The following is a 24,733-nucleotide window of genomic DNA, read 5'->3' on the forward strand; positions in this document are numbered from 1 at the left end:
GGCCCAACTCAAAATATGTAAGATAAAATAAGCTAGATCTTGTCACCTACTACAGTTGTATTCATACACAGTAGTCAATGCAGTGCACATCTCAAGTAGAAAACATTTTGAAACAGCTGGACACAGGGGAAGGAGAAAGTACGCCAGCAGTACAAGGAGGCTTGGGGAAACCATGACGGGCCTCTGCCACATGCCCCGTTACAACCCCTTCCTGGACCTCAGAGTCTGCAACAGAACCTACAGCCTGACTCTCTCTACACCTTTCTTATTATTATTCCAGTTTTGCCACATTTGGTCTCTTTTTCTCTCGACTTCATCATATATGGCCTTTCACCTTCCTGATCTGGCTTGCCAGGACATCCTTTGGGTTTTCCTCCCTGGTCATACCTGTTTCTTTGTGCTGCTTCCCCACAGTGCTCAGTATAGTGTGCGTCAGGGCCACTGCATACACTTGTGTGGGGTGTGCCCTGAGTGGGGCACCAACCAAGGGACATGAGTAGGGGCTAAGTTTCAGCTCATCTCCACTCACCAAAGCAAGCAGCATGCTACCTTCTAGAAGGCATGAGGAAGTACCTTTTCTAATTTTTACAAAGGTACCTGCCACATGTGCTAGTGCAGATCACCTGATTAGTGGATGCTTACTAAGTAAGTGCTCACTGAATGAATGGAATGAATGAATGAACGAACACATATAGGAAGAAAGTAGAGGCAATGAGCATAAATAAGAGGCTTCTATAGTCATCTAGGTAAAGGTTAATGAGGCCCCAAACTGGGATGTAAACTGTAGGGAAGGAGGAGATAAATATTGGAGAAGAAGCAAGAGGCCATGGGTTGGATTAAAGGTTCCATGATTTCAAAGGATAGGGGGAATAAAAATTACCTCCTACCTGTAATTACCACTAAAACTTGACTCTTGCACAAGAATAAGAACAGTGTGGTTGCAGGTTGGTGCTATGTACCCACTCCTGGAGAGCTGGCTTTAGTTAGGTAACGAGGTGGCAGGAATTGTGTACCTCTTATGTGCAGGACCCTGTGCTGAGCAGTGTCAGGGATATGTACAACCACCCCTCCCTCAGAGAGCTTATGATCTCTTTGAGGGTGCTTGAGACAATATTCTTGTTGCAGGGCTATGCTGACTAGCATCATGCATGGGTGACAGGTGTCAGATAATCATGGCAGCTATATCTGCATGCTGCGTGAGTGCTGTGCTGAGCTCTCCCCTCTGTGAGGTACCTGTTATGTTGCTTCTCACTGAAGAAGTTGACAGAGTGGTGTTGTGGCTTGCTTCTCATTCCATCTCCTGACTGCCAATCACAGTGTTGGGTTGAACTATATAAAGTTACCATTTTGCAGGTCAAAAATCTTCAGGCATCAGCAATTTCATATGGTTCATTCAATCACTTTCCACTATATTATGCTGCCATTTGAATCCTTTTTGCTGTGTCCTCACATCATGTAAGGAGCAAGGAAGCAATCTGGGGTCTCTCTTTAAAAAGAAAGTTTTTTTCATTGATTATGTCGTTACATTGTCCCAATTGTCCCCCTTTGCCCCTCTCAACCTGGTACCCTCATTCCCTCCAGCAATACCCCTCTTTAGTTCATGTCCATGGGTCATGAATGTAAGTTCGTTGTCAACCCCATTTCCTATACTGTTCCTAACAACCCCCTGCCTATTCTGTACTTACTAATTTGTACTTCTTAGTCCCTGCACCTTTTCCCCCATTCTCCCTCCTCCCCCTCCCAACTGATAACCCTCCAAATGATCTCCATATCTATGATTCTGTTTCTGTCCTGCTGGTTTGCTTAGTTTGTTTTTTATATTCAATTGTTGATAGTTGTAAATTTATTGCCATTTTAATGTTCACAGTTTCAATCTTCTTTTTCTTATATAATTCCCTTTAGCATTTCTTATAATAATGACTCAGTAAGGATGAACTCCTTTAGTTTTATTTTGTCTGATAAGCACTTTATCTGCCCTTCCATTCCAAAATGATAGCTTTGCTAGATAGAGTAATCGAGGTTGAAAGTGTTTGCTTTTCACCACTTAAATACTTCTTGCCAGTTCCTTCTTGCCTGGCAAGTTTCTTTTGAGAAATCAGATGACAGTCTTATGGGAACGCCTTTGTAGGTAACTCTTTTCTTTTCTCTTACTTCTTTGAAGATTCTTTATCTTTAATTATCTTTGTCATTTTAATTATGATGTATCTTGGTATGGTCCTCTTCGGGTCCAACTTGTTTGGGACTCTCTGTGCTTTCTGGACTTGTATGTCTATTTCCTTCACCAAATTAGGGAAGTTTTCTTTCATTATTTTTTCAAATAAGTTTTCAATTTTTTAACATTCCTCTTCTCCTTCTGGTACCCCTATGAGTCAGATGTTGGTATGTTTGAAGATATACCAGAGGCTCCTTATTCTATCTTTTTATTATTATTATTATGGTTTTTTTTTATTCTTGGTGTTCTTATTGAATGTTTTTTTTCTTCCCTCTGTTCCAGATTGTTGATTTGATTCTTGGCTTCATTCCCTCCACTGTTGGTTCCCTGTAGATTTTTTCTTTATTTCACTTAATGTAACCTTCATTTGTGCCTGGGTCTTTTTTATGCTGTTGAAGTACCCAGTGAGTTTCTGGATGATCCTGGTAACCAGTGTTTTGAACTCTTTATCTGCTAGGTTGTGTATTTCCATTTTGTTTAGTTCTTTTTCTGGAGTTTTTTTCTGTTCTTCCATTTGGGCCTTATTTCTTTGTCTCCTCATTTTGGCAGCCTCCTGTGTTTGTTTCCTTGTATTAAGTAGAGTTGCTTTGACTCCCTATCTCATGGCCTATTATAGAAAAGTACACTGATAAGTTGTATAGGGTGGAGCCTTGGTAATCTCCAGTGCAGAGAAACCCATGTCATCTCTGTGGCTCTATGTGTAGGAGGGCTCAGAGAGGGGACCGTGCTTGCTGCCTAGCCTCAGGAGTTTTACCTGGGAGGAAGCTCTCTCCCAGCACTTGCCCTGATGCCAGTTACTTCAGTTTCTCCCTGTATGCTACTGGTTCCCCTCCAGTTGTTGCCTTAATGCTGAATCCCAGAGGAGGTAGGTCTGTGTAAGTCCTAAGACTGTTGCAGGCCCTTTAAGATGAGTCTCCTGTGAGTCCTGCAGTTTCTTCCACCACCCCAACCCCACTAGTTTTTACATCCAGAAGTTATGGAGACTTAACTTTTTGGTGCTGGAAACCTGGGCCGAGTGGTCAGCTGTAGGTCTGGGATCCCTTGCACCCGAGGTATCCCTCCTGATTTTTATCCATCACACATGGATGTAAGACTGCCCATTCTGCGTTTCATGCCTCTCCACACATCTCTGCCCGTCCTATCTGTCTAGATCAGCAGTTCTCAACCTGTGGGTTGTGACCCCTTTGGGGGTCGAACGACCCTTTCACAGGGGCCCCCTAAGACCATTGGAAAACACATAGATAATTACATATTGTCTTTGTGATTAATCACTATGCTTTAGTTATAGTTAGGGGTCACCACAATATGAGGAACTGTATTAAAGTGTCGCGGCATTAGGAAGGTTGAGAACCACTGGTCTAGATGAACATGGCTTCTTTAAATCCTTGGTTGTGGGACTTCCATGAAGCTCAATTTTCTGACATTTCTGGGTGATACTTGTTTTGTAGTCTAGTTGTAATTTTTTCTATAGTTGTGTGAGGAAGCAAAGCATGTTTACCTATTCCGCCATCTTTACAGGAAGTCTGGGGTCTTTCTTATAAGGGCACTAATCCCATTCATGAGGACTTCACTATCATGACTTAAGCACCTCCAATGGGCCCCACCCCCTACAACCATACCACTCAGGATTAGGTTTCAACATATGAACTTTGGGGGGACACAAATAGTTCAGTCTATAGCAATTCTCAAAAGAAATTAGGTCAAATCACTTGAAATTACTATGTCAAAGGATAGGAATCTTTTAAATCTCTCTCTTCTTAAAGTCTTTTAATTGGTATCATCAACTGGCTCTCCAGAAAGCTTGTGCCACCTTGATTAACTTTAGCTTTGATAGCAGAACTAATCCTTTGCTGGTTCTGTTTTGCTTATGAGTGACAAAGGAGTTTAAAGAGAGTTGAAAGGTCAGAAAAGGCTCAGGAATCAGGTGGATCTTGAACTGAGCTTGAAAGACCCATAAGGTTCAAATAAACTAAGAGGAAAAACTTTGCCCTCAGAAGCACCACACAAGCAAAGATAAAGTGGAAACAATGAATACAGCATATTGAGAAGACAATCATAATCTAATTTTCCTTGGGTGGATAGTTGCTTCATAGGAACAGTGGGATATAAATTGAGGAAAGAAATATGAACTGAGACTGAACTTAATTGGGTAGGTAATAGGGGATTGTTGACAGTTTTTGAGCAGGGGAAGATATGAGCAAAATATTACTTTGATGATTGTAGAAGACTTTAGGAAACCAGAAACATTTTTAACAGCAGCAGAATATTTTTTTAAATGGTCATCTGTTTTAAAAATTATATATCCTATAAATGTCCTAGAAATGATATGCTTGCTGTAGTGCTTAGCATGTGACAGTGGTATGATTTGTCATGCCACAAATGACGTATCAGCCACATCTGGGTGGCATAGGCTCTGAGATTCAATGTGCTTGGAGATAATAGTGGCTAGATCCAAAATGGTGGTGAGAAGCTATGCCACATGGAGGAAATCTCAGTGGTCATGAAGTGAAGATCAGTTACCACCGGGCAGAGATGTCAGAGACATGTGGAAAGGAAAGGTGAGGTGAGAGCTATAGGAAGGACCCTCTTTTCCCTACAGCCATTTTGATCCTCTCTTTGGTTGTTACACATGTGATTACAACAAATCTCAATGAGAACTGGTTTTTCCCCAAGCATTTCCTGGAAAACAAAAATTTCATCTCTTTTAATTGCATTTTTGCTATTCTTAAGAAAATGTATAATGAAAATTTTGGTTTCCAGTGTGAAAGATAAGTGAAATGTTATTGCTGCTGTTACATAATGATATTTTCTCCCTTTTTAAAAGTAAACCAGAAATTTTCAATTAGTGAAAAACGGTGACAGATATTTCACGCATTCTTCAATTAGCAGGCCATAATATGTTTTATATTAAATAAAATGTCTTCTAAGACATGTAGTTTTAAAATCTACTCATATCTCACCACCTCACATAGCACAATGGTTATTTGTGAAAAATAAGACAGGTTCAAATTTCAGAATGTATGAAGACTTGCTACAAGGAGCAATGAGGGGGCCCACACAGAATCAATAGGCCCCAAGGATATAGTGATTTTCTTGAGATACATTGTCAGAAGGCACACTAATCATGGCAAAATGTTATAACCATTCAAAGTAATTGATGGCATTAACTTAGGATAACTACCATATAGAGCTTTCATGAAGAGTATTTTTTTTTAAAGGATGATATTATTTAGCCAAGAGAGCGTAAACGGGGCATTACCAGTTTGCTGGGGCTTTAACCTTTCCTTAACTGGAGCTTTGTAACATTTAGCTTCATCTGTTATGGGCAAGGCCAACTTCATGAATGTGTGACTGGACTTAGAATGAGTCTAGTGCTTAGTTTGATATTCTATCTCCATCTTGAAATTCCTAATAAATTTCGAACAAGAGGCTCTGCATTTTGATTTTACACTGGGTGCTGCAAATTATGTAACATGTCCTGATTCTAAAAGCTGATTTCACCTTCCTTATCATACATTATGGGCTAAAACTTGGTTTTCCCAGGATCAAGCTATAGAGTAGGTGATGGCGAGGGCTACTGTGAGACAATGGAGCTTCTGGCCAACTTCTCTTATTTCCTCAGAAGGCCAGACTGAGTACAGTAAGAGAAAGAGGAGAGCACAGAGTTTAGGAGCAGGCAGGGGCTACTGACAGCTGGAGTTTCTCCATTAAGAACAACAAGCAGCTGCTACTCCTCTTGCTATGCCCACCACCACATTAAGGGGCTAGAATCTTCCAGGCTCTGCCTAAGTGCTTCATGTGCATTATTTCCTTTTTCTTAATCCTCTCAGCATCCTGAAAAATGAGTATTATTTTTATAATGAAGTTTCCATTAAGTTACCCACAATTACAGAGCTAGTAATGGTCTTTTCCTGTTAACTGTCCTCTCCACTCAAGAAGTGGCCAACTATCTTTGTCTGTTGCTAAAATTGAACTTGAATCATTTATTTGTCTACTGGAAAAGACTCATGCTTATGTGGTTTGTTTTTTTTCTATCTTTTACTTTCATATAACTGTAGATAATGTTGTTATTTAGGAACTCGTGGATATAAATGTCTTTCCTTTTTCTCCACGGATGATATCTGGACGTATACTAATACTGGAAGTGTTTTTCCAAGAAGAAATAGGTATACTCTCCTTCTTTTCTCAGAAAATTGTGTCACTAAACACTATTATATATTTTTTGAACCTCAGTCAAAATGATCTTTTGTGTCTTAATTATTTCTGTTATTATTGTTTTCCTAGTTGTTATGTGTGTTCGCATTATGCCATAATTTTTAAAGGGTATCCATGTTTTCTATTTTAATTTTGCATCAAAATTATGTTTTTCAAAAATTTGTAAATAAATTATGTTCTGGACTAATCCCAATTATGTCTCCTGCAGGAGAGCACCTCTGGCAGCTGATGTGCCCAGGCTTGGATATAGTTCCTCATCCAATCACAAGTACATTCCCCGGAGGGCAGTGCTCTATGTACCTGGGAATGATGAAAAGAAAATTAAGAAGATTCCATCCCTGAATGTAGATTGTGCAGTGCTTGACTGTGAGGATGGTGTAGCTATGAACAAAAAGGTAAATGACATCGTTTTTTCTGAGGATGAGAAAAAGAAAGAGATTGAAATTTGGTGCTCTCCTGGTAGCATTTGCTCACTATTTGGAAAGATTCTACTCTTTTCCCCTTTTGCTGATTACTAATCTATTCTCTACTCAGCCCTTGTATGGTTTCTGGATGTGTAAGTCTCTTTTCTCCAAGAGAAAGGAAGAATTCAACAAAATATATTTAAAATCATGACCTTCAGCATATGTGACTTATGTGTGTGTATAACTGAAGAAATAGTCACAATCCATTTTGCCCATGATATTTGCTATTTTGGATAAGTGACTTAATGTTAGAAATGTAGTGTAAATTTTTCAGAAAGAAGCAATTAGGAATTTATTTCTTCTTTTTACCAGCAGGTATAATTAGTAGTGGCCTTATTTCTTCTGAGATAAGTGCCAAGAAAATGAAACATAGTTTGCTACAGATAAGTCATCATTTTTTCCTACTTAGTTAAAGGGAAACTGGGCATAGAACCTTAAGGTTGCAGCCTTTGGCTGATTTCCTCATGGCCTGACCAGAGAAATGAGCCTTAGAAAATATCCAGTTGTAAACAAGTACATAAGGTGCTTAGCTTAGTGGGTGCTTTTGACTGATTTTGGTTTGCTTAACTTCATTTTCTAGGTTTTTATAATAAACATGAATTTTTTCAATAATTGAGTGAAATATGTAAATCATTATAACAATAATTAAAGTTTGCATGGGATCTTTTTAGTTAAGAAAAATGCTTTCACTTGACCGTTATCTATGCAGTCCCTAGATAGTGAGGTTGGCTGGAAATGGATTATGGGGCTGGGGAATAGAGGGACCATCTCAATTTATGCTGATTTCATAGTTTCTTGTCCTATGTGAATATTGTGGGTGTACTGTATAACTCTCTTGATTAATTGCTTTTCTTGGAGATTCTAGCAAACAAACATTTGCTTTAATTTTTTAAAAAGTTAAATTCTAGTATCTTCCTAATGTTCAAACAAAGGCTTTCTAAGTATTTGGAAAAGGATTAGAATAAATATGTGGAATCTAAAGTGTTTACTGAAGGTCTTTGGCATGCACTAACAAAAATACAATTAATCTTCTTTCTCCCAGAGATTAAGGTAAATCAGCCTTTTCTTGAAGGTTATATATAATGTGATTCTAGTATGCTCCCTTCCAAAACTCATATAGTGCAGTTTAAGATTAGATAATAAATTGTGATTCCAGTTCTATGTGACCAGGGCACTTTACTTTACTTCTTTGCCTCAAGTTCTTTTCTATACTGTGGGAAGGCAAAAATCTTCTTTTGTCAGGGACAGGGATTATTAGGAGGAAAACATTTGATAAAATGTCTGTGAGTAGCTTGATTTTCTATAGGAAATAGATCAGATAAATCCTATAATATGATCAGAGGGGAATTTATTTTAGTCATTAGGTGTGCTGATAAACTTCTAATTATATTTCTTTATTAATCTTGAGGTTCTTTTCTCATGCCCTCATGAGGATATTTCCTGCCATTCACATGAGTTGGAAATATGGTCTATTATTGCCTCACATTTTCTTCCTATTCATCTGTGTTCATCAGCTCATTCTTGTACCCAGAGCCACTACTTAGGAAGAACCTAAGAGCGAAGGGGAGAAAAGAATTTATGATGGGCAATGTGCCTGCCTCTTGGCGTCTATGTCTTCGTCAGTATACTCCAGTTCTATAACCTAATACAATTAAACTTTGCATTAATTTCCAGACACACTGTTTTATGTATGCTGAGCCTTTTTTAAAAAATATTTTATTTATTTATTTTTAGAGAAAGGGGAAGGGAGGGAGAAAGAGCATAAGAGAAACATGGATCAGCTGCCTCTCACACAACCCCAGCTGGGGATCCTACCTGCAACCCAGGCACGTGCCCTGCCTGGGAATCAAACCAGTGACCTTTTGGTTTACTATTCAATGGCAGAACCACCATTTGTGTTTTTCCAGTAATCATCCTCAAGCTCATCTGTCAGCATATTTCATCATTAACTATTTCCCTTTACTTGGAAAGTTAGTGTCTTTACTTCTCTTTCTCTTTTGTTACCATTATGTACTTCATGGTTTTTCAAAGATTATTACAGGAGTACTGTGTTCATATCTGCATTCTGGGGTTGTAATTCATTTAGAACTAGGGACTTCAATTCATTTGCAATGTTCAGATAAGTCTGACACTTCTCACATATCTCATATTCTTTTTTTACATTTAATTTATTTTAACTTTGTTTTTATTTATATTCCTTTTTCTTTCTTGACGTCACCTTTTAATCATGTTTCCTTTTTAAAAAAGGATGTATTCATTTATTTTTAGAGAGGGGGAGGGAGAGAAAGAGGGAGAGAAAATATGGATGTGAGAGAGAATTATTAATCAGTTGCCTCCCATACACGCCTTGACCGGGGACCAAACCTGCAGCTCAGTCATGTACCCTGACCAGGAATCAAACCAGTGACTCTTTACTTTGCAGGGTGATGCCCAGTCAACTGAGTCACACCAGTCAGGGCTCTTAATCATGTTTCTTGATTGAATGTTATTTCTGATGGAAGATATAGAATATAGACAATTTTTAGTGTGTTTATTTCTTATGAAATACATATTAAAACTCATTTCAGATGATCTAGTTATATATAGTTTTGCTAAACTGAACTATTATTGCCTAATTCAACTTTCTTGGCACTGGCAAAACTTAGTCACTTTATTTTATATCTCATTTTATTGAGAGACTAACTCAATATTTCATTTGATTGATGCTGTGGAAACAATAGTAGTTTCCAGAGCAGTTATAAGTATCTGATACCTTCCAGCAGACTCTAATCCTGTCCTGCTAATCCAATTTATGTTTAAATAGCTCCTTCATGTCAAGGAAGGTACTACCAGCTCACCTTCCCAAGCATGGATGATGAAAAGACTGTCTCTTCTGCTTTGATTAGTTAAATGCATGAGGAGATACAGGACTGTCTAAATCCCTGCTTGCTGGGACACAGAGAAAACAAGCAAAGTAATTAGATTTCTGGTGAAGCTCCATGACATTTGGGTAAGGTCATCAAGGTAGAAGTGAAGTAAATAGAAGCAGGAATCCAGGGCTGCTATTTTTATTTAAATATTTACTTAATACTTAAGTTTACATATGTAAATGTAAACACTCAATATTTACTTACTTTTATAAAATATTTTATTTATATATCTTTAGATAGAGGGGAAGGGAGGGAACAAGAGAGGGAGAGAAACATTGGTGTGATAGAGAAAAACCGATCAGTTGCCTCTCACACGCCCTGATGGGAACCTGGCCAACAACCCAGGCATGTGCCCCAGCCAGGAATCGAACCAGCAACCCTTTAGTTTTGAGGGATGACACCCAACCCACTGATCCACAACAGTTAGAACTAAACACTCAATATTTTATTAGTACTGAGTACCTATACAACCAGGCATCATGGTAGCTGGAGGGGAACAAAGATGGCTGCATAGTCTCTAACCTGGAGGAGTCAAAGTCTGGTGGTAAGACAGGGGGTAAAGTAAATAACTATAATCTAACAAGATAGGTCTATAAGAATGCATGCTTTTTATTATCATTTGGTTCTATTTTTTAATTTCTATTTTGATCTCTTGCTTGAACCACAAAATACATAACAGTACTTCCCAAATTCTCCGTGATGAAGAACTAGTTTGGTTATTTTTATTTGTTGTTGTTACTTGGTTTTATTTTCAAAACATTTCCAATCTATTGTAGACTAATACTTTGGCAAAATAAAAAATGAAAAAAAGAAGACGAAGAAGAATTGCTAGAAAATTACTGGTAAATGCTGCTTGTGAGTCATAGTAATGTCAAGTGCCTCCCATTGGCTGACAAGAGTCTGGGAAATGCAGCCAGTTGGGTCATCTTCTGTGAGGTGCCCTTTCACATATTTTTTGCCTGTGTTTCCTCTACCCCCATTGGGTTGTCTGTCTTCTAATCGAGTTGTAAAAGTTCTTTATATACTTTAACTGCGTTATTACTCGTGAGACCTATTTTCAAACAATGTTGCTCAGTCATTTTAGACACATGCCCTCTCCTCAATCTTCAAACATGTCTCTTCAGGATGATTTATCTTCTTGCATTCTTGAGTGACTTCATTTAAAATTTAAATTTCTGGGATATCCTTGTAATATAGTAGAGAGAAGGAAAAGATGACTCTTAAGACTTTGTCCATGAAATAGAATAGACTAGAGGAAGATGGTGCTTGATGATGCCAAAAAGTAAATTTATGGTTTTGATGTTTGCTTGTTTTTTAAAAAATAATATCAGGATAAGTGAATTGAGCCTTTACAAATGTGAATCAATTGTATTTAAACTATTAATGTCAATAGTGGGGATGAGTCAGCACTGGGACCCGGCCGGCCGCTTCCCCAGCTCTCCCCTCAAAGCCACCACACCAAACTCTCCCCAAGCATCTCCAGTCCTCTCTGCCTTTCTTCCGCTTGAGCCCAGGAAGGAACAGAATCAAGCTCTATCCTATTGACTTACCTGGATGAAAATGGAGTGGATCTGACCTCACTGCGCCAGATGAAGCTCCAGAGACCCATGAGTATGTTAACAGACATCAAGCACTTTTTAGTATGTGGAGGAAATGTTAACGAGAAAAACGATGAAGGAGTAACACTGTTACATATGGCATGTGCAAGTGGCTACAAGGAGGTGGTATCTCTGCTCCTGGAACATGGTGGAGACCTCAATGCAGTAGATAATCAGTACTGGACCCCACTTCACTTGGCAGCAAAATATGGCCAGGCAACCTGTGATTTGCTTCGGAGAATAATTCGCATCTTACATCTCAGTAAGAGACTCCAAGGACAACTCCAAGGGGGAAGTAGAGAGATAACAAAAGCCGCCCAGAGTCTCAATGAACTTGTATGTATCCAGAGAAGGAAAACTCTGACTCCAAAAACCTCCGCTGCCTTGTGACATACCTCTTCAGGGAAAGGCTAAGGGAGTAAACCCCGACAGAAAATCTGGAGCCGGAGTCCCTAAGGCGGTTTGACGTTGTAGTCAACACCGGCAACTCCTGCGGCACACCTGAAGCCAAGCTGTATTGACTCTGTCTTTCCCCTTGGATCCTTCAGCTGCAAAGAGAGGGGGGGTCTGCTGCATGGGCAACAGCTGGCCCTCCATATCACCCTGCCCAGGCTTTGTAGCTTCACTGGAGAGGACACTCCAGCGTCACCGCAAGATGTCGACTCAACACGGGAGGAGACAGATACCGGTTATAAGCTCATCCGATTGGTGAAGGAAACGAGCGCCAGGGGTCTCCTCTGACGGTGGGAAAGGTCATCGTACCTCACTGGACAGCTACCGCCCGCCTCAAGCTGGGCAGCCCCCAGCCAATTAGGTGCTGTCTCGCCATGGTTCGCCTGCCCCACTGGGTGCGTGGGGATCAGAGAGGCGTCTCTCGAAAAGTGGGCCACAAAACACTCGCACCAGGCAATTCCAAGCAAACAACAAGAAAGAAGTCTCCAGCTCTTCACCTCGCTAGCTGGAACATCAGGACCATGTGTCCTGGACTTACTGCAGACCTTCCGTGGATCAATGGTGCCAGGAAAACCGCCGTCATCAACAGGGAACTGGCACGACTAAACATCGACATTGCGGCTCTACAGGAGACCCGGTTGGCCGACAATGGAACTATCAGAGAAACCAACTATACCTTCTACTGGCAAGGGAAGTCTCCGGACCAACCAAGGCAGCACGGTGTTGGGTTCGCTGTGAAGAACACGCTTGTTAACTCCATAGAGCCACCCACAGGAGGCACAGAGAGATTACTTACCCTCCGATTGTCAACAACTTTCGGCCCAGTCAGCATTCTTAGCGCGTATGCCCCAACCCTCTGCGCCACCACCGAAGAGAAAGAACAGTTCTACCATGCACTGGACGAAGCGTTATCCAAGATCCCCAGAAGTAACGCTCTTTATCTCCTTGGAGACTTCAACGCAAGAGTAGGAGCCGACCACATGGCCTGGCCCACCTGCCTCGGAAACTTTGGGAGAGGAAAGATCAATGAGAATGGTCAGCGACTGCTTGAGCTTTTGTGTCACCACGGCCTGTGCGTGACAAACACATTCTTCAAGTGCAAAGAGATCCACCAGGTGTCATGGAGGCACCCCCGCTCCCGCCACTGGCACCAGCTTGACCTCGTCATCACCAGAAGAACGGATATTGGCAGCACCCTCCTCACCCGCAGCTACCACAGTGCAGACTGCAACACGGACCATGCCCTCGTGGTAAGCAAGGTGCGCATAACGCCGAAGAGGTTGCACCACTCCAAGAAGAAGGGTCGCCCACGCATCAACACCAGTTGTGCCAGCAACCCAGTTAAGACCCAGCAATTCATCAACAGGATGGAAGATGCACTCGGCGAGGGAATGGCGGCAGATGACATTATCGAATCTAGTTGGCCACGTCTTCGCGACGCCATATACAACTCCGCCATTATTGCTTACGGGAAGAAAGAGCGGAAGAACGCTGACTGGTACGAGGCTCACTGGGAAGAAATGGAACCCGTGATCGAGGCTAAGAGGAAGGCCCTACTGGCTTACAAGGCCACGCCCACTCCCAGTACACTTCAAGCTCTACGGGCTGCCAGGAGCAAAGTCCAGAAGACCGCCCGCCACTGTGCCAACACCTATTGGCTAAACCTGTGCAGAAGCATCCAGGAAGCTGCCGATATAGGCAACGCACGAGGAATGTATGAGGGTATCAAGAAGGCAACAGGCCCAATCCCCTCCAAGATCGCCCCCTGTAAGTCCAAGACAGGTGAGGTCATCACTGACCAGGAACAGCAAATGCGGCGGTGGACCGAGCACTAACTCGAGCTGTACACTATGTGGAACACCGTAACAGACACTGCTCTTAACGCCAACCCAGACCTACCAGTCATGGAGGAGCTAGACACCCCACCTACTGCGGCAGAGCTCGGCAAAGCCATCGACCGCCTCGCTTGCGGGAAAGCACCAGGAAGCGACGGAATCCCTCCAGAAATCCTAAAGAGCGGGAAACCAGGCCTGCTACAGCCGCTCCACCATTTACTCTGTCTCTGTTGGAAGGAGGGTTACATCCCTCAGGATATGAGAGATGCCAACATTATCACCATGTACAAGAACAAAGGAGACCGCAGCGACTGCAACAACTACCGGGGCATCTCTCTCCTCAGCGTCGTCAGCAAAGTATTCGCCCGGGTCGCTCTTGCCCACCTGCGGACCCTTGCTTCCCACGTCTACCCAGAGTCCCAGTGTGGCTTCAGAGCTGGCCGATCAACAGTGGACATGATCTTCTCCCTACGCCAGCTGCAGGAGAAGTGTCACGAGCAGCATAAACCACTCTACCTCGCCTTTATCGACCTCACGAAGGCGTTTGATCTGGTCAGTCGAAGCGGTCTCTTCAGCTTGCTACGGAAGATTGGCTGTCCACCACATCTGCTTGCTGTGGTCATGTCCTTTCACGACAACATGCACAGCACGGTGTCCTACAACGGCGCAACCTCTGAGGCCTTCCCAGTCAGCAGCGGAGTAAAGCAGGGCTGCATCCTCGCGCCTACGCTGTTCGGAATCTTCTTCTCCATGCTCCTCCAATACGCCTTTAAGGACTGCAGCGAGGGTGTCTTCATTCACACCAGATCCGATGGCAAGCTCTACAACCTGGCCCGTCTACGAGCCAAGACCAAAGTCAAAGAGGTGCTCATCCGTGAGATGCTCTTCGCCGACGACGCAGCCTTGACATCACACTCCGAAGAGGGACTCCAGCAGCTAGTCACTTGCCTTTCCCACGCATGCAAGGAGTTCGGACTAGCCATCAGCCTGACGAAGACGAACGTTATGGCTCAAGGCACGGGGACTCCCCCATGCATCACCATCGATGGATACACCCTGGAGGTTGTCAACGACTTCACTTACCTCGGGTCCACCATCTCGAGCTCTCTGTCAGGCGACTTGGAGGTCAACCGGAGAATCGCCAGGGCAGCCACAGTTATGGCCAAACTGAACCGGCGAGCGTGGAACAATTCCAGCCTCACTGAGAAAACCAGACTGCGCATCTACCAAGCCTGCGTACTCAGCACTCTCCTCTATGGTAGCGAGACGTGGACCACCTACACAAGGCACGAAAGGAAACTCAACAGCTTCCACATGAGGTGCCTGCGACGCGTCCTGCATGTCGCCTGGCAGGATAAGGTCCCCAACACCGAGGTGCTGAAGCGAGCCAACATGAGCAGTTTGCATGCAGTTCTTAGTGAGAGACGCCTCAGGTGGCTCGGCCATGTCAAAAGAATGGATGCAGGCCGTATTCCCAAAGACCTCCTCTACGGCGAGCTAGCAGAAGGCCAGAGGATGACAGGGCGCCCAAAACTGCGGTTTAAAGACATCTGCAAAAAGGACATGACACAATGCTCCATCAATCTCAACACATGGGAAGTTCAAGCAGACGACCGCCTAGCCTGGAGGCTCGCGGTCAGGCAAGGTACGTCACGCCCAGAGGCTGCGCGCAACGAGGAGGCGGTCCAGAAAAGATTGAGGCGGAAGCAGCGTCAACAGCAGCAACAGCCATCTGCCTTCACCTGTAACAAGTGCGGCAGGGATTGTCACTCCCAAGTCGGACTGCACAGCCATTCTCGGCGGTGCAGATAGACTCTCAAGAAGCTACGCCATCGTCTCTCGAGACGGATGGCTGCCGCCGCCGACGACTTCCCATTTCTTACTTACCTCCTAGTGGTATAGTCATTGTCAGAGTTTGTGGAACAAGAGTGGTCTGAAGATCACAATTTGAGCAGTAGGGACTTAGAATTTTAAGATTTCCAAGTGTATGGAAGATATTTTAATTTACATATTCTTTTATTACTGACCTCTAGCTTAGTTGCATGATGGTGACAGAATGTGATCTGAATGATGCTGATTTTTGAAAATTTTTTGAATTCTACTTTATAGCCTACTACATAAGCCATTTTTGTAAATGTGTCATGTGTCCTTAAGAAGAATGTGTATTTTCTGTTTACTGGATGCAGAGTTCTATGTTTTTCAGTAGACCAAGTTAATTATGTTAATTATGTTGTTAAAATATCCAGATCTTAACTGATTTTCATCTGCTTGATATATCAATTACTGAGGCTAGTTGAAACTTACTCTCCAATGGAAAATCTGCCAATTTGTCTCTATAGTTCTATCAACTTTTGCTGCTTATAGTTTAAGCCTATATTATTAGATGTATACAAACGTAGAATAATTATATCCTCCTGGTATATTGAATCATTTATTATTATGCACTTATGCTCCTTATCCCCTAAAATGCTTTTTGCTTTAAAGTTGTCAGTGTGGTCTGATATGAATACACCAGCTTTCTTTTGGTTGACTAGCACTTATGTAGTATATTGTGTTCAGTATTTTGCTTTCAACTTTTCTATATCTTTATGTTTTAAATATGTCTCCTATTTTTAAAATTTTTATACCCATATGGACAATTTCTATTTTCTAACTAAAACATTAATCCACTTTTTTATTTTGAAAATTTTCATTTATTTATTTTCAGACAGGGTAAGGGAGGGAGGAAGAGAGGGAAATAAACATCAATGTACAAGAGGATCATCGATCAGTTGCCTCTTGCAGGCCCCCAACCACGACCTGGCCTGCAACCCAGGCATGTGTCCTGACCCGGAATCAAACCAACAACCTTTCCCTTTGTGGGATGATGCCCAACCCACTGAGCCATGTTGGTCAGGGCAATCCACTTACTTTAAATGCAATTACCAATCAGTTTAGATTTAAAGATACCATTTTACTTTTGTCCTGTTTTTCTCACCTATTCTGTTTCTTTTTCTCATAATTTTTTTTTCTTTTTTTGCTCTTTTGGTTTATTTTCATCAGCCCATTTTTCCTCTCTTCAAAGTTAGAAGTACAACTACATTTCTAAGTGATACTGCTTACTCTTGAAATTTTACCAAGTATACTTAGTAAAGCCTAAAATTAACTGATATCTTTGTCCTGGACAATAAAGAATTTTAGAAAACATTAAATCCAATAATTTTCCTTGCAGTTTATTTTTGCCCAATATCTCTTTAAACCTATGAATTTTACATTATTACTATCATTATTTAATATATCTAGTAATTATTTATATTAATTACATATTTTACCACTTTCTCTGCTCATTATTTTTTCTTGCATCTCAGGCCTTATGGTGCAGGTTTTCAGGGCACAGGGGGTGTCAAGAGCTTCCCCTTCCTGAAGCTGTGATGGAGATACATGGAGGAAGGCAAGGTTTACAGAGCCAATAAGTGGGGGAAAAATGTTCCAAGTAAGCTGTCTTAGCAAAGGGAGCCTTAACTTGGTATGAAAAACCCAGTTTTAAAGTCAAGACATTAGAGAGTTAGGTTGGACCAGATCAAGAACTCCCATTGATCAGGGCAGTCATGGTTTTTTGGGCTGGGATACTCAACAGAGCTTTTCTGTATTTCCCTGAAGACATACTGCACATATATGCCTTCAACTTTGAGGGTCAGGGGAAGACAGGCATTATCACATCTCCCTCCTCGGGTGTCTGGAGGATGGAAACCTTCTTGAATTTTGGCCTGTTTCTGGGCTGAAGGCAGTGTCCCACAATCTTTCTTTTCCACCCTTTGCACTTCTAAGAGGACAAGGACTTGGAGCTGACCGTGGTGCTGACATCAGTCCAAGGACAATACAGTACTTAAGACACCATTTAGTGTACTTTGGGTGTGCCAGTCCTACCATAATCCTCCCTTTTATGTAATTTAGCTTTCTTTAATTTCAGTTACCCACAATCAACCAAAGTCCAAAAATATTAAATGGAAAATTCCAGAAACTAGCAATTCATAAGTTTTAAGTTGTACACTGTCCTGAGTGGTGTAATGAAATCTTGCACTGTTCCTTTTCATCCTGCCCAGGACATAAATCATCCACTTATCCAGAATATCCATACTGTATATGCCACTCACCCCTTAGTTACTTAGTAACTGTCTAGATTATCAGATCAGTTATCAGACAGAGAAACCACACTCACATAACTTTTGCTACTATACATTGTAATTGTTCTATTTTATTATTGCTGTTCATCTCTTACTGTATCTAATTTATAAATTAAACTTTATAATAGGTATGTATGTATAGGAAAAACATGGTACATATAGGGTTCAGTACTATTCCCAGTTTCAGGCATCTACTGGGGATCTTGGATGTATCCCTCAGAGATAAGGGAGTCTTGTATTTCTAAGTTTCTTGCATGGATTAACTCATTTCATTCTCATAGCAAGTCTACGAAAGAGGTGCTATTATTATCCCCATTGACAGCTAGGAAATTGGAATGCAAACTTGCCTAAGGTTAACAAACTTACCCTAGATAACACATCTAATAAGTGGGGAAACCAGGCTGTCCACATCCTAGAGCTGTTCACTTCACTTGCTAATGAGAGCTATTAACAGAGCCATACAGAACTTGTCAGATTTTCACCTAAGTATCATCCTAGCAGAAGTGAGCCATATTTCCCTATTTTGAGTCGCCATGGCAGGTTGCTATGAGTTGGTATCTTGGAGAGCCAGACACAACAGGGAAGACTGGTTGAGTGCACATAAAAGTGAGTAGCCCATCCCTGGCTGGTGTGGCTCAGTTGGTGGAAGCGGGATCCATAGCCAAAGTGTTATAGGTTTGTTTCCCAGTCAGGGCACATGCCAGGGTTGCAGGTCTAATACCTGGCCCAGGCATGTACAATCCCCAGTACAAGCATGTAGGAGAGGTGACCAATTGATGTTTCTCTCACTCATTGATGTTTTTCTCTCCCTCTTCCTCTCTCCCTTCTTCTCTTTCTCTCTCTCTCTCAAAAAAAAAAAAAAATGAAAAATAATGTTCTCAGGTGAACTCCATCGTGGGAGTCATCACACCTTAATGCAATGACTTGTCCCACATCTGCTTGCCTGGTAAACTATCAGCTTTGTAAAACAGGTGCCATTTTATCCCATAGTGCCTGGTATAGTCAACAAACATTTGAGGAGTAAATGAGTTACATGTGATCAATATAATGATAACTTATAATACATGTATTATTTCAACATTAATAGAAGCAGCATAAATCTGTTAAAAACAAAAAGAAATCTGATCAAGATGGAGGCATGGGTAGACATGCTTTGCCTCTGTGTACAACTACAGCAAAAATTACAATTAGAATACAAAACAAATATTACCCAAATTTGTCAGAAAATTGAGCTGTATGGAAGTCTGACAACCAAGGATTTAAAGATGCCACATTCATCCCGACTGGTGTCTTTTCTATAATAGGCCATGCTACTAAGACAGGGAGTCAAATCAGCTCTATCTAATACACAGAAACAAACACAGGGAGGCTGCCAAATGGATGAGACTAAGAAATATGGACCAAATGAGAGAATAAAACTAATCTCCAGGAAAGAAACTAAATGAAATGGAAATAGCAACCTAATAGATTTGGAATTCAAGACAGCAGTTATCAGAATGCTCAAAGAAATCATTGGGCACTGCAACAGCATAAAAAAAGACCGAGGCAGAAATGAAGGTTACATTAAGTGAAATAAAGAAAAATCTACAGGCAACCAACAGTGGAGAGGATGAAGCCAAGAATCAAATCCACCATTTGGAACATAAGGAAGAAAAAAGTATTCAATCAGAACAGCAAGAAGAAAAAAGAATTTAAAAAAACGAGGATAGAATAAGAAGCCTCTGGATCATCTTCAAATGTACCAACATCCAAATCATAGGGGTGCCAGAAGGGGAAGAGGAAGAGCACGAAACTGAAAACTTGTTTGAAAAAATAATGAAAGAAAACTTCCCTAATTTGGTGAAGGAAATAGACATACAAATCTAGGATGTACAGAGAGTCCCAAACAAATTGGACCCAAAGAGGATCACACCAAGAACATCATAATTAAAATGCCAAAGGTTCAAGATAAAGAGAGAACCTTAAAAGCAGCAAGAGAAAAACAGAGGAATTCCCATAAAACTGTCAGCTGATTTCTCAAAAGATACTTTGCAGGCTAGAAGGGATTGTCAAGAAGTATTTGAAGTGACAAAAAGCAAGGACCTACAACCTAGATTACTCTATTCAGCAAAGCTATCATGTAAAATGGAAGGACAGATAAAGTTCTTCACAGACAAGGTAAAGCTAAAGGAGTTCATCGTCACAAGGCTATTACTATATGAAATGTTAAAGGGAATTAAATAAGAAAAAGAAGATCAAAACTATGAACATTAAAATGGCAACAAATACACAACTATCAAAAACTGAATCTAAAAAACAAACTAAGCAGACAAGTAGGACAGGAACAGAATCATAGATTTGCAGATCACTTGGAGGGTTATCAGGTAGAATGGGGAAGGGAGAGAATGGGGGTAAGGTGCAGAGATTAAGAAGCACAAATTGGTAGGTACAAAATAGACAGGAGGATGTTAAGAACAGTATAGAAAATGGAGTAGCCAAAGAACTTATATGCATGACCCAAGGGCATAAACTATGTGAGGGCATTGCTGGAGGAAAGGGAGGTCCTGGGTAGAGGGGGGCAAAGAGGGAAAATTGGGACAACTGTAATAGCATAATCAGTAACATATATTTAAATAAATAAAAAATAAAATAAAAATAATATACATTACAAACTCTGAAAAAATAGAAAGATGTGTTGGTTGTGGAAATTATAGTCCTTTTGTATTCTCATCTCCGGAATTATCTGTAGTTTGGAATGTATTATAATCTTTCATAGATGCATTTATTCAGACAAAATGAAACAAAGAACTGAAGTCATGATTTGGACAATTTTAATTCCTAAACACATGTGTGATTGAATTTTTGTTAATAAGTTAGCTTTAAAATCTTGTCCTGTGTTATAAATTTGGGTTTTATATTATGTCAAGAAGGTAGCTTCACTGACAGGAAAATAACTCTGAACATCTCTTTTAGAAGGTATACAACTATTCTGTGGTAATAGATTTTGTAGTGGCATTTATAGCATATTCCAATCAAATTTCCCATTTTGGAGCTGAGATTATTGCCTATTTGTTTCATTTTTAGTCAAGCCATGATTTTTTTTTACTGTTGTGTTAACATGTAAAAGATTTCCATATCTGCCATGTTAACTTTTCCAACATGTGTGTGTGTGTGCATGTGTGTGTTTAAATATGTTTGATTATGCTGTTAGCCCTGGCTGGTTTAGCTCAGTGGATTGAGCGTCGGCCTGCGAGCTAAGTGTCGCTGGTTCGATCTTCCAGTCAGGGTACATCAGAGAAGGAAAACTCTGACTCCAAAAAACCTCCGCTGCCTTGCGGCATACCTCTTCAGGGGAAAGGCTAAGGGAGTAAACCCCGACAGAAAATCCGGAGCCGGAGTCCCTAAGGCGGTTTGACGTTGTAGTCAACACCGGCAACTCCTGCGGCGCACCTGAACCCAAGCTGTATCGACTCCGTCTTTCCCTTGGACCCTTCAGCTGCGAAGAGAGGGGGGGTCTGCTGCATGGGCAACAGCAGACCCTCCATATTACCCTGCCCAGGCTCTGTAGCTTCAGCGTCATCACAAGATGTCGATTCAACACAGGAGGGGACAGATACCATGTCACTCCCGAGTCGGACTGCACAGCCATTCTCGGCGGTGCAGATAGACTCTTAAGAAGCTACACCATCGTCTCTCGAGACGGACGGCTGCCGACGACGATTATGCTGTTACAGTTGTTCCAATTTCCCTTCCTTATGCTCCCCTCCACTCGGTGGCCCCCCTCCCTCCAGTTATCCCGCCTTTTAGTCCATGTCCATTGGTTGTGCATATAGTTCTTCTCAACCTCTTCCTGTCTATTCCATTCCCTCCTACTATGCCTCTTAATTCCTATACCATCTCCCTCCCTCTCCCCTTTCCCTCTCCCTGTGGACCTCCCCCCAGTGTGTTCTCCATACCTATAGTTCTTTTTCCACTCTCGTTGCCTACTTAGTTTGCCTTTGTTTCAATTCCCTAGCTTCTGTTGTTGGTTCTTATGATGCAGTTTTCATTTTAATGTTCATAGTTTTGATCCTCCTTTTTCTAAACCCGTCCCTTTAACATCTCATATAATAGTGGTTTGGATCTAATGAACTTCTTCAGTTTTACTGTGTCCTGGAAGCACTTTCTCTGCCCTTCTATTCTGAATGACAGTTTTGCTGGATAGAGTATTCGTGGTTGTAGGTTTTTGATTTTCATTACTTTGAATATTTCTTGCCAGTCCCTTCTTGCCTGCAGGGTCTCCCTTGAGAAGTCAGCTGATAGTCTGATTGAGACCCCTTTGTACATGATTCTTTTCTTCTCTCTTGCTGCTTTTAAGATTCTCTCTTTATCTTTAATTTTTGACAATTTGATTACAATGTGTCTTGGAGTGTTTCTCCCTGGGTCCAGTTTATCTGGAACTCTCTGTGCTTCCTGGACCTGTAAGTCTATTTCCTTCCCCAAGTTTGGGAAGTTCTGCTTCATTGTTTTTTCACATAATTTTTCCATTTCTAGTTCTTCTTCTTCGCCCTCTGGCAATCCTATAATCTGAATGTTCAATTTCTTATAGCTGCTCAGAGGTTTCTGATTCTCTCCTCACTTTCTTTTCTTTTTGTTTCTTCTTTCTGCACTGGTTGACTGTTTGTTCCTTCTCTATGTTCCAGTTTGTTGATTTGATCTCTGGATTTTATTTCCTCACCACTTGTCTCATATGTGTTTTTGTTCTTTTCAGTATAAGTGGCTTTCTTTCCTTCCCTGTCCTGTTCCAAATCTTTTGTTAATTCTGTAAGCCACCTTATAACAATAGCTCTGAACTGAGCCTCTGAAAGGTTTCTTATTTTCTCTTCTGTCAGGTTCTTCATCTGCTGCCTGGCGAGCTGCATCACTGGGATTTCAATCGTTGTCTCCTTCATTTTGACAGATTTGTGTTTTGCTTTTGCTTCCTGGGCAGACTGTGTGGTGCGGAGCCCCGTGTACTCATCACTACCCGACAACCAGCGGCAATCCCGACCTTTTTCACCGTGCTGTGGCGCTTTGTGCTGGGGCGAGGTTCCAAGATGGATTCCTGCCGTTATTCTTTGCTGGGAGACTGGGATCTGTGTTCCTGCCCTCTGGGCCTCACCGTCCAATACAATGGGGGGGCTGCCTTTCCCCGCATTGGGGTCGTGAGCTGCTGGGACTCGACTACAGCCGGGATTGCTCCCCTGGCTTTTCTCACAGTCCGGCCGCTATTCTCAAGCCTACCGCAGACAGCTCAGCCCAGCCTTTCCATCCAGATTCTGATTTCGCCCCTCCTACCCATCCAGGCAAGCACCGCTGGTTTATAACTTCATACATTGGGCTTCCATGTAGTTTTATTTTCTGGAATTTTGGGTTATCTTTTGTTTTGAGGTAGTTGTGTTCCTTTCTAGTTGTAGAGGGAAACTGAGCGTGTCTGTTTAAGCCTCCATCTTGGCCGGAAGTGTGTGTGTGTTTTTAAACACGACTCCACAGGTGAGCTCTTGGAGGACTGACCTATTTTGACAGATCCCTTTAGTCCATATATCACCAACCTTATTCTTTGCCAATGTTTCACATGATTCTGTGGACATGTGTAGCACGCCTATGCAACTTGCAAACACCCATACATTATTACAACAATAATTGGGTTTTGATGCAACTGGAACTCAGTACTACCAAGCTGCCAGCATTTCCTTTTGGCTACCAGGACTGGGCAGGAAAATTATAGTCTAACTGTCTTCCTGTTTATTGATAAACAAAATGGCCAGCCCAGCAATGAAGGTTGATTAGCAGTTTGCACCCTTGGTGAAAGGATGAACAGAACCTTACTGTTTTCTGAGTTTGACTGCAATTTGCATCTTTAAAGAGGTTGGACTGCCCTGAGATTCATGTTCAACTTCCTAGTGCTTGAATATTCTTTGATATGTTACATGTCAGCCTTCTTGTTTTCCTTTCCTTCATCTTGAAACAGTATTTGCCAGCATATTTCTGTTCCCATCTGGCCTACCATAAGCTTCCCTGTAGTCACCTGTCTGAAGGAGAAGGAGTGGGAGGGGTGAGAGAAGAAATGTGTCTGTTTCACCATGCTCTGATTTTACATTCCCAGAAGGCCCTTCAATGCCGATCAAACTCCATTTTTTGAAGAAAGTGTGATACAGGAATGAAGACCAAAGACAAAAAGGAATCTACTTACTACTTACTCTCTCTGGCTCATGAGAACATTTTGGGCTCCTTTCCCTGCCTTTATCTTTACCCACCCTCCAAAAAATGCCCTCCCCCTTGTAAAGTGAAATATGATATTAGCCTTGTATCTTGAGTTTGTTGTAGTGTTTGTTCTATTCTGAAATTTATTCTCACTTAATTAGGTTATTAAACTAAATGGTAACATACCAAATAGTTGACTCCTCATGTAATTATTTTCAAATGAAAGAACTGAAGATCATTTTAACTTGAATTTGCATGATGGAAAAGGAAACATTAATACTTGTAAGCATGAATTAATCTGTTTAAATAAACTTACCCCATAATCCTGACCGTATGTAAACATTTGTTCTGCTTTGGAGATATTGTATGATTGAACCCATGAGACTCTGGTTATCCCAATGAATAGTTTCCTTTTATAACTTCAAAAGCAATGTATTTATTGGATATTGTAGGATGTTAAGTATAGTTAGATGTATATTGTACCTCAGCTGTTTTGTTAATGCCAACAGGGATTAAATTAGATTTTATAGCTGTTGTAGAAGTCTATTTGTTAGCTAACAAATGGGGTTTTGAAGTCCTAGAAAACATAATCCTATTATAAAACAGGCATTTGAATTAACATTACCCAGGAAGATTCTCTTTATGGATTAGCATTTTTGGACAATTAAAAAGAAAATCATCAA

The 24,733-nt window shown here is 41.4% G+C and overlaps 1 protein-coding gene across 8 annotated transcripts in view; it reads left to right on the top strand.

The window, feature by feature from the left end:
* Positions 1 to 24,733, top strand: part of CLYBL (citramalyl-CoA lyase) — a 337,517-nt gene that overhangs the window by 177,534 nt on the left and 135,250 nt on the right. For all 8 annotated transcript variants that reach the window (XM_090258575.1, XM_090258578.1, XM_090258573.1 and 5 more), the window contains exon 2: positions 6,636 to 6,822. In XM_090258575.1, the coding sequence (XP_090114701.1) occupies positions 6,636 to 6,822 (187 nt within the window). The remainder of the gene's footprint in view (positions 1 to 6,635; positions 6,823 to 24,733) is intronic.

Source organism: Furipterus horrens, unplaced genomic scaffold, assembly GCF_987537825.1.
Source record: "Furipterus horrens unplaced genomic scaffold, mFurHor1.1.pri manual_scaffold_12, whole genome shotgun sequence".
NCBI lineage: Eukaryota > Metazoa > Chordata > Mammalia > Chiroptera > Furipteridae > Furipterus > Furipterus horrens.